Source organism: Xiphias gladius, chromosome 18, assembly GCF_016859285.1.
Source record: "Xiphias gladius isolate SHS-SW01 ecotype Sanya breed wild chromosome 18, ASM1685928v1, whole genome shotgun sequence".
NCBI lineage: Eukaryota > Metazoa > Chordata > Actinopteri > Istiophoriformes > Xiphiidae > Xiphias > Xiphias gladius.
The window spans coordinates 13,387,383-13,403,480 of NC_053417.1; the positions used below are offsets into that span (position 1 = coordinate 13,387,383).

The window sequence follows — 16,098 nt, forward strand, 5'->3', positions numbered from 1 at the left end:
ACCATGTTAGCGTGGGGATGAATGGCCTGAAGTTCAGTTTTAACAACAAAGTGCACCAGTGTTTCAGTTTGTGAGCAATCATGGTTCACTGGTGCTGTGGATAATTTCCTGCTGAAGTTGGTCATATGGTTTGCGTGTTTGTGTGTGTGTGTGTGTGCGTGTGTTTGTGTGTGTAGACTTGACAGACTGGAGTGTGAATTATCAATTATGCTTCCTTTCACCATCACACATCACATGAATACCCCCAGGGCAGACCAAAGTAGCATACTCCTGTCCAAGAATACATTTTTGGAGGATGCAAGTACGGGGCAAAACAAAAAATATTGCACGGTTTTTTGGCATAGCTGTTATAAAGATACCAATTACTCATGGTGAATGAGTAATTGGTACCCACCAGAGAGTACCACAGACAAGGTATGAGCCCAAAACTGCTTTTTATAGTTTCATTATTAATTAACATATAACTTCCTGCCTTACTGTAAAATGAACAGGGGCCTACCTGACTTGTACAGCATGTGAGCCCAGTGTAGTGAAGTGTAGTGTCTGCAGTTGAGGTTATACATTAAAAGTTTCTGTGACATTAACAGAGACAGGGATGGTCTGAGGGTAGTTTTATATTGGAGAGCAGCTGTTGAGTGGATATTTTCCATCTTCAGTAAACATGTTTAATTTCAGTTAAGGAGTTTAAATTTTTGTTTTAATTTTAAATATGTCAAGACTATGTGTGTGTGTGTGCAATTTTTTAATTTACCTATGGTTTTGTCAAATGAGTCAAAAAATAATAATTTGTCATAATAATAATAAGTGCTAACCCTTGTACCACTTAGCTGCTACAAGGGTTTTTAGGATGATTAAATCACTTAAGAAAAAAATATATGTTGAAAATATTGAGAAACAAAATTTGACAAATCATCTGGTCAAATCAGAAGTACTAAAATATAAAATACATCAATTATAGTGTTTGCATGGAGTGTAAATGTGATTTAGGTCTCAAAAAAGAAAATTAAAGATTTGTTTCAGACTACAAGTTAAAGCTATATTTCAACTGTGAATTTAAAATGTGTTTATTGTAGGGCTGCAACTAACGATTATTTATATTGTCAGTTGATCTTTTTATTTTTTTTTAATGAATTGATTAATTGTTTTGTTTATAAACCATTAAAAAGGAGTGAAAATGTCCATTACAGTTTCTAAGAATGCAAGGTGAAGTCTCCAAATGTCATCTTTTGTCCGACCAACAGTCCAAAACCCAAAGACATTCAATTTATTGTCATATGAGACAAAGAAAACCAGCAAATTCTAAAACAGGGGAACCTAAAACTTACTTTTTAAAGTTGAATTTTTTTAATAGAAAACGACCTAAACGATTATTGATTATCAAAATATAAAAAGTATTAATTTTCTCTCGATCAACTAATCGATTAATCAACTAATCATTGCAGCTGTTTATTGCCCTTGTACATGTTTCATGAATACATTTTTAACCACAAAAAAAAGAAAACTTCAACCAAAATCAAAAACAAAACAAAACGCATAAACTCCATAACCAATATGAAACCAACTTTGGTGCAACTGCTGACCGACCGAGTGCGGGGAGGTCCTAATCTAGCATAGCAGCTGGGAGCATTTTACCACGTGATGCGAGAGATGTTAGAGAGCAGCCATCATCATTTCTCCTAATTCATGTCCAGCCTGAAATGGTACAAGCTTAGACGACAGGGAAACAGAGGACTACGATGGAGTAAGTGAAGACTCCGAAGCCTTACCCGGTGTCATCCCACTCTGCCGTTTCACTGCCTCACAACGGTCTGTTTGCGGTGAGCTCTCCTTCCCCCTTCTCCCCCCGTTTTTCTGCTCATATGGTGGCTGCCGAAGCGCTTGTTTGGGGTGTCAGTGTTCCCCTTTCCACCGCGTCCACGGATTCGATGTCGAATACAGCACCCGTAAAGGGCTGTCCCTCCCCAAACGTCCAGTCTCAACGGGAGTAAGGAGAGGTTTTGTCCGCGACCCGTCGCTAGCGTGAGCCATGTTTTGTTGCTGTTTATGCTAGCCGCGACGGTTGGTGCGGTGCTTCTTGTTGTGTAACAAACGTTTCGGACGGGGGTCGAGCTTCAGGTATAAACACAAACAGTGTCTCAAGCCGACGGCTCGTAACGTTCGATCCACGCGCTGCCCCAGCCCGTGGTCGCGCGTGGACGTCCCCCTCGAGCCTGGAGCACACGGCTGCCTGGCCTGCGGGAGTTTACTTGAAGATTACGCTGCTTTTACATTAGCTAGCATGACAAGCTATTGTGGTTTAACTGTCCAGAGGGCCTATATACACTCAGTTGCCACTTTCTTAGGGAAACTTACTTTAAACTAATGCACTCTAATAGAACAGCCAATACGTTTTACTCTAATAAAGGTTTCAGTAAGTTCGGTTTTTTCTTAAAATTGTTGTAGAGAGGTGTTGATTTAACTTTATGGTCATTCGGGGGGGGCTGTAGTTGGTGGACTTTTTGAATACTTGGTCCATTCTGATTGATTTATATGGGGTGAATTGAGAGGTGTTTCTAACATTTTGTCCGTCCCATTTATGCCAATGAGGGTAGACCAGATATTAGAAACACCTGTCTTACACATTAAAGTTCAACAGCATCACATGCTACAACTGGCAAAATGACAAAGTGAGTCAACAAAAACTGAACTTTATAACCTTTGTGAAGGTTGGAGTTGTTGCAGAGCTTCTGAATAAGACTCCATTTGTTTTAGTTAGCTGTCCCTAATAAACTGGTACAGAATTGCACCAAAGAAAAGGTAACTGAACAAGGCTAAGTGCAAAAACAAATACTCAACCTGTTTCAAAGCTAAAACACTGTTCAGTGTGAATATCGTCGTAGGACAACTGATAGAAAAGTGATAGACTGCGTCATATTCAGCAACCCCACAATACATAACACATTCAAGCATTGTATCCATATAATGGATGACTATGTCTTCGGTAAATCTCGAGCTTTATGTACTCAGCAGGTCAACAAACAGGCTAGGACTTAGGTTCAGGTGGGCCCAGTCTAAATTGGGCCTTACAATAGAGACAAGTGTTTTCTTGGCCCAGCAAATCCAGCGAGTCCTTCCTCCTGCATTTTAATCAGCACCAAACCAACCCAGAGGCCCAGGAACCCCAGACAGCCCAAGCCAGGATCCCAGCTCAAATATATCCCTACAGAATCTACCTATCTACGCTACTAATAGATATGGGGGTTTTTTTTGGTCCAATGTAAATGTGGGAAGACCTTTTATTGTTCTTAGTTTTGATTTACTTTTTCATGTTGTGTGCGTTGTAAGGTGGCACTTTGCCACAGGGAGAGGGAATGGTAAACTCCTGGCTCCAAAAGTGTGCAAATTAACATGTTTCACTCTCCCTGAATGCTGGACAGGCATTGAAAAAGATATATTGTTTACATTCAGATGCTGGCCACCCGCTGCTTGCTTTTTCTTCCCTCCTGTTTCCCAATCACTGAAGAGACATGACCCATTTAAATGGTTGTTTACTTGCATTAGAAGAGGAGCCAAAGCCCTTCTCAATGAACTCTTGTCTACAATTCAATTAGAGTGGCCTTCCCAGCAGCACAGTTTTCCACATTATACAATGCTCTACAGCCTCACTGCAACACAGGCTGAAATACGAAGACCAAGGAGAAGCAGTAGTCACACCTGCACCCACAAAAAGTCGAATCATGTCTTTGGGATATTGATCCTTCATGCAGAGTGTGGACAAGGCCAAACAGTGTTTTAACTATAAAGAATGGCCTGAGTATTGACCTAGAGTAGATGTGTTGGCATTCAGTTGCCTTTAAAGCTTCAAATGACGCAAGGAATGTAAAAATTAGATGTAAGATATTGTTTACCAGTTAGATTCAGGCTTCTCAGTAATAAAATGTATAAGTGGCCCATCACAGCTGTGGTCTGTTGTAATTGAGTTAGTGAAGTAAAGCACAGCAGGTATTCATAAGGCTTTTATTGTCAAGTTTCTGCATCCCTGAAATTGTTTCTGCCTCAGAAGAGCTGTGTGTCCCTCAAACACGACAGAACTTTTCTTATTTTTTTTTAAGCCAGACGTTTTATTGCTGCTTTTCCTGTTGACCTCTGACTAGACAACCATATAATAGGAAATGGCTGGAGTTTTTTTCCCCCTCTTTTTTCCTATTTTTGGAGTTTGTGGGAATATTTCACTTTCAGAATAGCTGAGTAACGTTTCAGCCCATTGAGAGTCAGGGGATCTACTTTTTTGTTGCTTAACGCTGCTTTTCATGTTCGTTACCTTTTCCAAAACCAACACTGTTAGATTTCATAAATGTCATAGTGCCATAAACCAAATATCCTGATTATTTATTTTTTTTGTACCATATTATTTTTAACCTGAATTTGTATCACTTGACCAAATAGGTTTAATTCTGATTGTGTGGGTACTCATCATAAAAATTCCTTTTTTTTTTTTTTTTTGTTTGTTTGGAGATTCTGAGCCACTAAAAAAAAGCCCAGAGTTGTCCTCTCTGTCAGGATATCAAGCACTTTTTTGTTATAGCTGCTTGATAAATGTTCAAAATTGGCAACATAATGGCATCACAGTTTCTTGGATTGACTCTGCTTTATCAAGAAAAGCTGGAGAAGTAATGCGTAAAATTTAAGGACAGCTAATCAAATCAAAGGTTTCAATGTTTTTTCATGCTGTGTGCGACATAATCCTAAATTAGTCTCTTAGCAAAAGGAGCACATAATAACATGATTGTCTACCAGTTACACAAGTGGATCTCTGCACACTATATGGATGTGAGTGTTTTTATAAACTGAAGAGGAACTTATAAGGATATCTGGATCCAGATAGAATCTTGATCCTCTATGGATCAGGTGCATTAAGATTAATATGAAAACGTATTGCAGTGTATCACTGGCGTGTCTTATGGTCTCTAGTAGGTCTAAGTCTTAACAGAGGGACCTCACAGTTCAAAATTGGTCATAACTATTTTAGTTGATTTCTTGGTAATATGGTGTCTCCAAGTGCACATCTGTGAAATTCTAATCTTGCAAATTGATCAAAGATGGAATTAATCCAAACATAATGCTATTAAGCACAATTTAAGAGCTTTATTTCAAAATTTCCTCTATTGCATTATGTATGTCGTCTTTACTGTAGGTCAGAGATCACCAAGAAGGCACAGTTCAACAAATATAGGATGTTTGCTGTCCTCTTCAGTTGTTAAATTTAAAGATTTAAGCAGGCACCTTTCTAATGGTACTGCATTACATTGTGAGGAATATGATTTGGCAATGCTATATAGATGAAATCTTCTATCAAGGTATATGTAATTTGATGGTGAAATGGTGTGATATAGTAAATTGATTTTTGAAATTCTTTATGAATATAATCACCAAGTATAAACGTGTATATTTTGCTAATCCAGTGAAGTCAGTGACTGACAAATCAAAGTACTTAACCATGCGAATGCAAAGATCATCAAAATTCCAATATAGGCCTATAGCAGTTGTGCTTATTGATTTGTACCATTTCCTACAATTGACCAATATGACCAGTCAGATTAAGGTGGTACTACCAGGGTTTAAGGGATATGGCAAAATTTTGGACAGTTGACAAATTTATATAATCTGATGGTGTGCTGTCACACTGCCCAACCCTAGTTAGCCATTTGTTTGTAAAGCAGCTAAACCTTGCCAATTGTTAAATGTTAAAATGCAGCTTCTCTACCTGACATTGTGGCTAGGCTGGTCTATTCACTGTTAATAGTCCAATCCATCATTACATGATCTGTTCAATCTAGAAAATATTTCTGACTGAGTGGAAGGAACTTGTTGGTCTTGTCTGTCTAGGTTCATTTCAGATTATGGTGAACCGGAAGGGAGGAAAAACAACGCCATACAGTCTTGATCTACCGTCTGACTTCTGTAGACTTTAGATTAAGATGAGATGGTTGTGGGTAAATACATCACAATGATAGTACATCTTTGCTAAGGCTGTAGGAAAGGAGGCCATGGTCAGCAGAGACATGCTTCCTGTTGCTGTGTAATCATAATGTTATCAATCCGAGTTGGTATTTAGCTTTACATCTCAGATTTCTTAAGTCACAGGACACTGTCTTCTATATGTTTTATACACAAAACATCACATGAGAACAAAGCCACTGTTGAGGACTCTTAACAGCTCTGCAGCTAATATCAGTTGTCCACTGATTATCAAATGAATTGAGTTAAAACACTGAGTTAATTTCCTAAATGTAAACACGCACTGTAACAGATGTATGATGTATTTACAGCAGATTTCCCATTTTGTTATCATCAAAGGGCATGATGGCATGGTAAGGGTGGACTTATGTTTACCTTGTTCTGGTTTTTTACTAACATTTCCTGGTACAAACAGAAATATAGCTAATTGGATCAGTGAATAATTAACTTGTTTGTCTTTTTTTTTTCCCTTCCCATGTCCTCTATTCTTTCCAGGTAGACATCAAACAACACCTGGTTTGACCTTGGCTGTCTGCATCTAGTGGCAGAGGAGCAAAAACCTGTTTTCTTGGGTTGAAAGAACACAGTGGAGGAGAGGGTCTGAGGCTGATTACTCCCCCCATTAATCTTTGAGGAGGGGGGGAGGAGGAGGAGGAGGAGGAGGAGGAGGAGGAGAAGCAAGAAGGATCTGTTATAACGACCCCGAGCATGGGGCAAAAAGTCCCAGGTGGCATCAAAACCATTGATATGCGGGATCCGGCATTCAGCCCCCTCAAGCTGGAGCTACAGGCCCTGAGTCACACCAAACCGTCTCGACTGGATCTGCTGCTGGACATGCCACCTGCCAGCCTGGACATCCAGGTCCAGCACTCGTGGAACAACGATGACCGTTCCCTCAACATCTTTGTCAAGGACGACAACAAGCTGGTGTTTCACAGGCACCCTGTGGCACAGAGCACGGACGCCATCCGAGGCCGTGTTGGCTACACAAGGGGATTGCATGTGTGGGAGATCAGCTGGGCCATGCGTCAGAGGGGCACACACGCTGTGGTTGGAGTGGCTACAAGTGACGCCCCACTACACTCGGTGGGCTACACAGCTTTGGTAGGAAGCAACCCTGAGTCCTGGGGCTGGGACCTGTGCAGGAGTAAACTCTACCATGATGGCAAGAACCACCCAGGAAAAACCTACCCAGCCTTCCTCGAGCCAGACGATACCTTCATAATACCAGACTCCCTCTTAGTAGTCTTGGACATGGATGAGGGGACTCTGGGTTACATAGTGGATGGACATTATCTAGGGGTGGCATTCAGAGGACTTAAAGGCAGGAAGCTGTACCCGGTGGTGAGTGCTGTGTGGGGACACTGTGAAATACGAATCCGGTACATAAATGGTCTCGATCGTAAGTACAAACTTTTAACCTTTAAAATCTTTCTCGGTTATTCTTTTCTCTCCTGAGCGACAGTGTTTTGTGATCCATGATGATGTCTTGTGTACAGCTCTTGCGTAACCAGAGACAGAATTTATTGATGCAATGAACAAAGGTGTGACAGTTGAGGGTTTGTCATAGTAAACAGGACATATTACTGCAGATGGGGTTACTGTAGAGCAGCATTATTGTCTCTGACTTGCATTGGTATGGCTGCCTCTCAGCTATTATGTAAAGCAGTACATGTGATTACATGACTGATTTGCCGTCCGGATTACATATAAATTAATATTTAACTGTATCCCTGACTTGTTTTTTTTCTCATGAGAATGATGTCACTGTATCCTGCTCTCAGTAAGGAGTTAACAAGAGTGAAGACATGATCCCACTATAACCTGCCGTAGCTTTTGTCATTAACTGTACTTTGCCTTTGTTTTTAAATTAGGCTGTGGTGCCGCCTCTATATTTTTTAGTGTTCATCACTTTAAAACATCCAATGGTTCATGTACAAAAAAAAGAAAAAGAAAAACAAGCTGCTTGTTTTTCCACCAGACAAATGTAAAATGATTCCAATTGGATTAATCCCAATTTTTCCATGGTGAGAGGGTCATGAGCTTTCAATGAGGAAACACAGGTGCGCATCAAAACATGTTGTACTACCCACATGTCCCAAGTGCTCTGTGCTCATTAGATTTTTATGTTAAGCTCAGATCCCTCGACCTAGTTTAGGTCTTTGAAAAATGAGTGATATAGATGCAGTGATATGCATTAAAAGCATTTAGTTTGATATGACAATGGTCTTACTGTTGGATGTGGAGCAGGTAAATACCTGATCTTATACACTGATATTCAAATCAGTTAAGTCTCACAGTATGTAGTTAATGTTGTGGCTGTTTGGATCCAGTACACAGTGTTGGTACTGCAGCTAAAAGATATGGCCAAGTACAATTAATATTTTATTTGTCTTTACATCCACAAAAAGTCAAAATAACCACAAATGCCAGTAGATCTGTATATTGAATGTCAATACTTTTTGAAGGCAGAACAAAATCTGTCTGTAGCAGATATTAAATTGTCAAGTACCAAAAATTTTCTGACTGTTCAGTCACATTCTTAGTCTTGTTTGTTTATTCTTTGATCAATTATTTACTTATCAAAATCACAAATTTTATTATTTTTAGACATTATTTGAAGTTTTCATATGGATTCTTAAATTTTAAGACTTTAGAGATTTTTGCGTTTTTTAAATTAAATGGGGTTTGTAGAAAAATGTTTATATTCCTTTTTAAGTAAAAGTATAGTATCAGTATAGATACTAAAATTGCATATCGTATTGAGCCTGCTATTGAAATTTTCAAGATACCGACCCTTAATGTCCATCAGATTAAGAGTCATTTTTTTCTGACAAGCAGTCAAAAAAACCATAGATATATTACTTTATAAAAATGATGAACAGATTATCAAAATTATAATTTAATCAAATATTTTATCAAGCAACTAATTGTTATGGCATTACTATCCAATATATTACCTGATGTGTTATACCCTACCATTTGATCTACAGTAAACTACAGTACAGACATTGGCTGGATATTTATTAGTTTGATGCTCTTCTCAGTCAACACTCAGGGTAGTAGGGAAAATTCCACGGGAGTACCAAGATGTGTTAAAACCTCCTCCGGGAATATTTGTTTATTTCATTACTTCAGGGTTACTTCCTTGAATATCCTCCATCTGATGGAGCCTGCATAGACTGGGGCCAACATCTTGTTTTAAGATTTATTTCTATTTTTAAGTGTTAAACAGCTCAGATTTTGACCACCACATCAACTGATGGCAACTTGAACTGTGGCAAATGATTTTAGTATATTTTAGTTCATCTCTTTCAAATAAAGAAATGGCTTTTATAGCCTAGAAAAACTCTTACTGTGTGTATTCTCTTTCCTCCCTCCAGCTGAACCTCTCTCTCTGATGGACCTGTGTAGGCGTTCGGTGAGGGTGGCGTTAGGAAGAGACCGTCTGAGTGAAATCCATAGACTGCCCCTGCCGGCCTCTCTCAAGAACTACCTGCTCTACCAATGATGGCCCCGACGGTCATAACACACACGGCACAGCTTCCTCTCTTTCTCATGTTTCTCTGGGATCCTTCTTGGGTTGAACCCGTTTGACAGCATTGCTCGAACCTCCAGGACTGACTCAGCCTCATGAATGATTCAACAAGTATGCTTCTCTGTCAGTGGCTGGACTCAATCTTGAGTTTCTTATCCTGTTTTTATGACTCTTTGCAATTGTATTCTCTAACTTTAAAAAATCAGGAATCACTGAGCACTATGCACACGCTGATCTAGACGATGCCATGACAGTCACCATATTGGTGAACCTCCTCCAGTTTTTAAGTTAATGTGGCATATGTAGTCAGTACCTCTGCTGTGAACTCCAGGCTTTATGATTTATGAATTTCTATCTTGTAGCCTTTTAAATTTAAATGCTATTGTGCTAAAAAAAAATTGTGTGATGCAAATCGAACTTGGTGCAGAGGTGCACTGTCAGTATCTGACCACAAGGTGGCATCAATACACACCTCAACTCCTCAAATTAAGAATTATAACATGAAATCCTAATTGCTTTTAGAAAATGTGTTTTTTAAAGTGGATAATAAATAGAAATTGCTGTTCACACAACACAGAAACAAGATGCTGACCACTCCATTGTGAGTCTGTAGTGCAGTTTGGATGGATGCACTGTGAGGCAGCTGAAGAGCAGCTCTGACCAGTCACTGCACTCACTCAGTTTTCTCTGTTATATAGATGTGTCCCATTGCTTATCATCAGGCATCCGACAGGAACATCATAAGCAGGAACGAAAAGATATTGTCACTGTGATTATTTGTAGCATGCATCTGCAGGAAATTTTTTCAATACAATCAGTGTTTTTTTTGTTTTTTTAAATTTTCTGTCACTCCTGCTTTTTGTAGTTCAGTAGTTGTCGACCACATGCTGTCGAGGCCCAAGAGTGCTCTTTTATTAATTCAACCAGTCTCATCTGCTGATTTCACTGGTTTGCACACATTAAACCAGAGAATGGAAATCAACCAGGGAAATAGTGACTGTAGTGTAATGGTTAGTTGTAACGAAACCCTGCCACTCTTGGGTCTCACTGCCACGTAGCTGAGAACCATTGATGTAGTGTTTTGTGTTTTATGAGATGGGGGGGCAGACTATATAGGTGAATGGCTGGCGTTGTGCCTGAATCAGCAAACTTCAGATTTAAGGCAATGTAATGACAGAAAAAGACAATCCACAAAGTGCTGCACAAATGTAATAACAAAAAAGGTCAGATTGCCAACATATCGTCAAATGCCATATCATAGACCTCTTGACTCTAGTATTTTTAAATGTGCAGACGTGTACACATTCAGCACTCAGCTGGATGTGGACACACTGTGCCACACCTTACTTTTCCTTGCTTGCAGCTTCCATTTTATTTGTATTCCTTGTTGTAGATTTGTAAGTATCTATTAAAGATTATTTCAAATTATCTATTGTGCATTGTGTATTGTACAAGGGTCTATTGTAAAAGCATCAACAAACTTCAAGCTATGGGGGATGGACAAATTCCCATTAATTGCTGCAAACTGTGTCCTCAAAAGCTAATAATAGGAGTAGAATCAACACCTGAAGCACATAAATTCATTTGAGGCAGTGTCTAACTCGATGCAAAATTACTTTAGATTTTGTTAATACAATATTATTGGATGACTGCACATCCATCCCCTGTAATTCTGAGATGTAATGGACCAGTAATGTGTTCGAGGTCCCCACAAAACCATGATCCACCCACACAGGTGTTTTCAATTATTTTGCATGGTTTAACATCTTGTCAGGACAGGGTGGGCGTGTAGATAGTCTCTGCTAGATTGACATCTCTCCCTCTCCTGTTAGTTTTGATGCACCCATAGGCCTTTTTTCACAGAACACATTGTGACCTGTCCCAGTAGGAACATCACAGGTGTAAATATTAAAATTAGCGATGGCTAAATTTCATTTAGCTAGTTCAGTTTCAGGGTTCTGGTGTTGTGCATGCCAGCTAACTGTACACTGTCAGAGCTTACTGGGAAACTTAAGTAGAGCAGAGCCATTGATAATGTTTGTAACACCTATGCTTTCCGCACAATGACAAGTCAAAATCTCTGCTGTCAAAAATAGGGCAGGACATATCAGTACAGGGAGTTTGTTGACATCACTCAACCTGATCAGAGGTCAAATCAGCCAAAATAGTCAAACACCAGTGTGGATGTGCAGGGCCTTTATCGTCTCAGTGACAAAACGGGAATCTACCAGCAGTGAGACTGATGGAGATTTTAATCCCTCTGTCCCTGTTACTTCAGTCTCCACCCGCTATTTCAGTTTTACTTGCACACAGAAACTGTGACAAAAAGATTAGGATAGGCAGTGGAGTTGCATATACGTAGGCACGCCGGCTACACACAAAGTATTTACCAAGCAAAAGTCTATTTTTACCACAGCATTTAGAAACTACAGGGACAATAGTTTTCAGAAACTGAATCTTTTGACCCTGTCTATAAATAGTACTGGGCCCCCTTGTAATGTATCTACTTCCCCTTCTGAAAGTCAGTGAGATGTGGGGGCCACAATTTCAGGGTGGTGGGAAATGTCACATTTCCTAAAATAATGTGAAATATAGCTTGGAACATGGAAGTGACTACACACACAGCACTCACATCCATATTCAAACCCAGTTTAGTTGTCTGGGATGTGTAACTCTGGTTTATTTAGCACTTGGTTGAATGTATAACTCTAAGCCACACCACATGTTTTATTTGATTTTTATGCATATATTCAATATACTGTGAAAATGTTACCAAACTACAAACTAGATATGATGAAAAATGATCACAGTTTACGGAATTAAAAAAAAAAATCCTTCAGCCTGTTGCTGCTGCCTCAAAAAAAACAAAAAAACAAAACAATAGTTTACTCAACACCTGGATTTTATTAGCTCATTAACGGCTGTTGCAACTAACTAACTAACCTGCAAAGACTTTAATATTCATTGAGTTATGCCAAATTGCATGGAAAATTTATTAATTTAATTCATTTTGACTCACACTTTAAACTTTGTTAAACTAATGCTGCCTTAATACTCTGCATTACAGTAGATACATAAAGATTTGGGCACAGAGATAATATTCACCGAGCAGGTTTACACTGAAATACTACTGAAGATAAGGCACACAAATTCTGAGCGCTTAAAATGTACATGAAGCCAGGCATGGAGGGAGATCAGTCTTAAAGGGGGCAGGGAGTGGTGGGATGGGCGTGGGGGGATTGGAGCATCTGTCACTGCTGCATCAGTCTCCAACTACTGTGACAATTTCACTGATACAGAAACTGAGACAATTTAATCCCTGTAATGGTTTAGCTTTTTGCACAAGGCACAGGATTAGGTTCAGTTAAGTTTATGTGCGCACACGCACATTAAAAGCACACAAACATCTTGTTTAGCAGCTGAGTCAAAGAAACCCAGGGAGATTACTGAAAGCCTCAAACAACCCTGCTGGGATCTAAACTGCACCTGCAACTTAACAAGGCCACTAGTTCAAAAACAACACTACAATGATTGAAGATAAGACAAAAAAGAGCCAGTAAGAGGAATGAAACTAAAAACAGCTTGTGGACAAAAAAAAACAACAAAATAGGATTTCTGAATTTCACCTCTCCACAGGCAGAGCTATGAGGAAGTGTCCTGCAGCTGCAGGTTCCATATTTGGACGCTTGGTGTCAGCATTTCCAACACATCATCCAGTCTCATTGTTGGGTCAAACACTGAATTTAAGTAAAAGTAACAATACAACAGTGTAAAAAATACTCCATTAAAAGTACACGTACTGCATTCAAAATCCCACTCGAGCAGAAGAAAAGAAGTATTATCGGCACGTTTGCTTAAAGTATCAAAGTAAAAGTACTCATTCTGCCGAAGTATGCCCCCTGTGACTGATATATTATTGTATATGACATTATCAGATTGTTAACATTTATGTCTCAATATTAGCAGCATTTTACTGCATACAGTTGCTGGTCGGGGTGGAGCTAGTTAGTAGGTTATGAAATGATTAATGGAGACTGAAGAATAACAAAGCTCTTCCACACAAAGTTGTATTCATTCTTTGGACTTTAGACTGAATCTTTGCTTATTTTGTGAAATATTGAATAAATATACCTCTTTGGTGAAACTGCCAAAAAATCATCACATCTAAATGGAAAAGGAACTCCAACTAGACAATGCTTTAAAAAAAAACACTGGTTTAGTCTTGGTCAATGTGTTATATTACGTAAGATCATCCGTGTGTTTATGTAAAACCTTAAACTGAAAAGTAACCAGTAACCAGACCTGTTAAATAAATGTTGTGGGGTAAAAAGGACATTTCCTTCTGAAATAAAGTGGAGTAGAAGTGTGAAGTAGCATAATATGGAATTGCTCAAGTAGAGTAGAAGTACCTGAAAATTGTACTTAAGTACAGTCCTTGAATAAATTAGTTAAACTTAGTTACTCTTAGCCACTGGTAACAACATTAAAATATATTTGTTTTACTTGACACACCTCAGAGGTCGGTTCATTTACAGAAGCTTAAATTAGACCATTCACACTTGCAAGACTGATAAAAAAGGAGATCCAAACCTTGTTATACAATATGTCAGACTACGTTGCTCACTCTAATAAAACAGTGAAGTAAATAACAAAGGTTTAAATACATTGGAACAAACTGAATTCAGATCTTCAGTGTCAATGACCAAAATAAACTGAATCCCAAGTTCAATGTTTTCATGTCAAACACAGATCTGATGTACATGGTCAATACAGGATGGCAAAAAAGTTGTTTTGATTTCAGACAGGTCAAAAGACAAGCGCAGCTGGTTTGACCAGGTTGTTTTGACACAATGGATGTTAATGTGCAGACATACAGAGAAACAAGCTGTTTTTCTGGGGTGATTGAGTAACTTATTTTTCTGTAGCTTACCTCAGGGTGAAACCAGGAGTTACATTGCAACTTTTATTGCACACCGCTCATTGGTGGGCGGCACATATCATAACATCACGTGCTCATTATTGTACAATTAACAGTCATGGTGTCATGTTTTGTCTCCAATTAAAAACAAGGTCTTTGTTGTTCTTCCTGCAGAAGAAGACGGATGATGTTCTTTATCTCAATTTTTTTTTTCCATTCCTGTACTTCTGTTTCTTATCAGAACTGGAACAGGCTAATTATAGGAAGGCAAATAGTTTGATGAGAGCTGCTGTAGCAGCAGGAGGTAATAAATATCAGATAACTGGTTTGAGATAAGCATGCAGATCAGAATGTACCATTGTAATATATGATGACCTTTGCAGGACATAAGTGTGATTGGACTTTGTGAGTGCAGTTTGCACTGCATTTACAAGCCTTAAAAAAATGTTTTTTTTTAAGGACATTTAGGTTTCTTTTTATAAAGATATCTGCTTTCAACTATACATGTAACAATATATTTTTATTGCTTTTTCATACTTTTAATGCTGTGATTTTTTTTGTTTTTTTTTACAATATGTACTGCATGCATTATATAACTCAAACCCAAATTTAATAAATGTAATTTAGATTATTTGGTAACACTTTATAACACAGCCCTTGATTTAAAGTGCAATTTCATTGCAAGAAGTATGTACCAGTAAAATAGTTGCCAGTTCCTGTTGGTACTTAAATGTAGGTACAGTGGAAAAATAACAAGACTACAACAGGAGTAATAATTGGGCATTTTAGTGGAAAGGAGAAATAAATTTTGCCAAGTAGAGTTTGGGGAAAATGATATCAACAACCTTGTTCTTACTGTATAATTAAAGAGTAGAAACAGTAGGACAAGAAACACTTGATATAATACAGCCGCATAAGCTACCTCGTTCTTACCATGTAATTAAAAGAATTAAAACAAACATTAAAGATTAGCCATGTTTGATCCACCCACATATATATGCGGTGTGTTTGTTTGTGTGGACAGTGTTGGGCTGGAAAGGGAAAATAGTGGCACAAAGAGGGAATTCTGTACTAAAACAAATGTAACTCTGGAAGATGAACACTTGATTTGTATAACTCAGATAGCTGACGCCTTATATAAGCTTCAGATAAACTTTTTTTTTTTTTTTTTTTAAATTGCGAACCTATCCCTTTAAGTACCAGTTGGAACCGATAACTATTGCATTAGAACTTTATTCATGATTAACCTCCTAGGGGGTCTGTCCTTGGGCAGCTGTTGACCCCCACAATGCATGACAGTTTCATCAGTTCCGCATGCACACAGAAACCAACTAGACCTGAACTGCTTAGTTGATTTATCGATTGGATAATTGACAGACAAATAATTAGCAACAATTTTGATAATTAGTTGTGCAAGTCATTTTTTATGCAAAATTGCCAAAAATTAGAGCTTCCATTCCAGTTCCAGCTTCTCAAATGTGAATATTTTCTAGTTCCTCAGTTTTCTGATAGTTAATCTTTGGGTTTTTGACTGTTGGTCAGAAAAAAAACAAAAAACAATTTGAATATGTGAACTTAGGCTCCAGGAAATAATGATGAGCATTTTTCACTATTTGCTGACATTTTTAAACACTGAACAATCAAT

At 38.4% G+C, this 16,098-nt stretch overlaps 1 protein-coding gene across 5 annotated transcripts; it reads left to right on the forward strand.

Moving 5' to 3' along the window:
* The first annotated feature begins 1,582 nt into the window (after nucleotides 1–1,582).
* On the forward strand, nucleotides 1,583–10,963 carry spsb1 (splA/ryanodine receptor domain and SOCS box containing 1). 5 transcript variants are annotated; one of them, XM_040153499.1, is made up of 3 exons: nucleotides 1,583–1,817; nucleotides 6,493–7,399; nucleotides 9,381–10,963. In XM_040153499.1, the coding sequence occupies exons 2-3, from the start codon at nucleotides 6,706–6,708 to the stop codon at nucleotides 9,506–9,508; spliced, it is 822 nt and encodes a 273-aa protein (XP_040009433.1). In that variant the 5' UTR covers nucleotides 1,583–1,817; nucleotides 6,493–6,705; the 3' UTR covers nucleotides 9,509–10,963. The 5 variants fall into 5 exon arrangements, with proteins under 5 accessions (XP_040009433.1, XP_040009434.1, XP_040009435.1 ...); XM_040153500.1 differs by having other exon boundaries at nucleotides 6,497–7,399; XM_040153501.1 differs by having other exon boundaries at nucleotides 1,583–1,806.
* The last annotated feature ends 5,135 nt before the right edge of the window (nucleotides 10,964–16,098 follow it).

What these genes read in the sequence shown, in the direction of transcription:
- spsb1 (XM_040153499.1), top strand. Translation starts at nt 6,706, where the DNA reads ATGGGGCAAAAAGTCCCAGGTGGCATCAAAACCATTGATATGCGGGAT. An exon ending in GTACATAAATGGTCTCGATC is followed by an intron (nt 7,400 to 9,380) that starts GTAAGTACAAAC and finishes TCCTCCCTCCAG; the next exon opens with CTGAACCTCTCTCTCTGATG.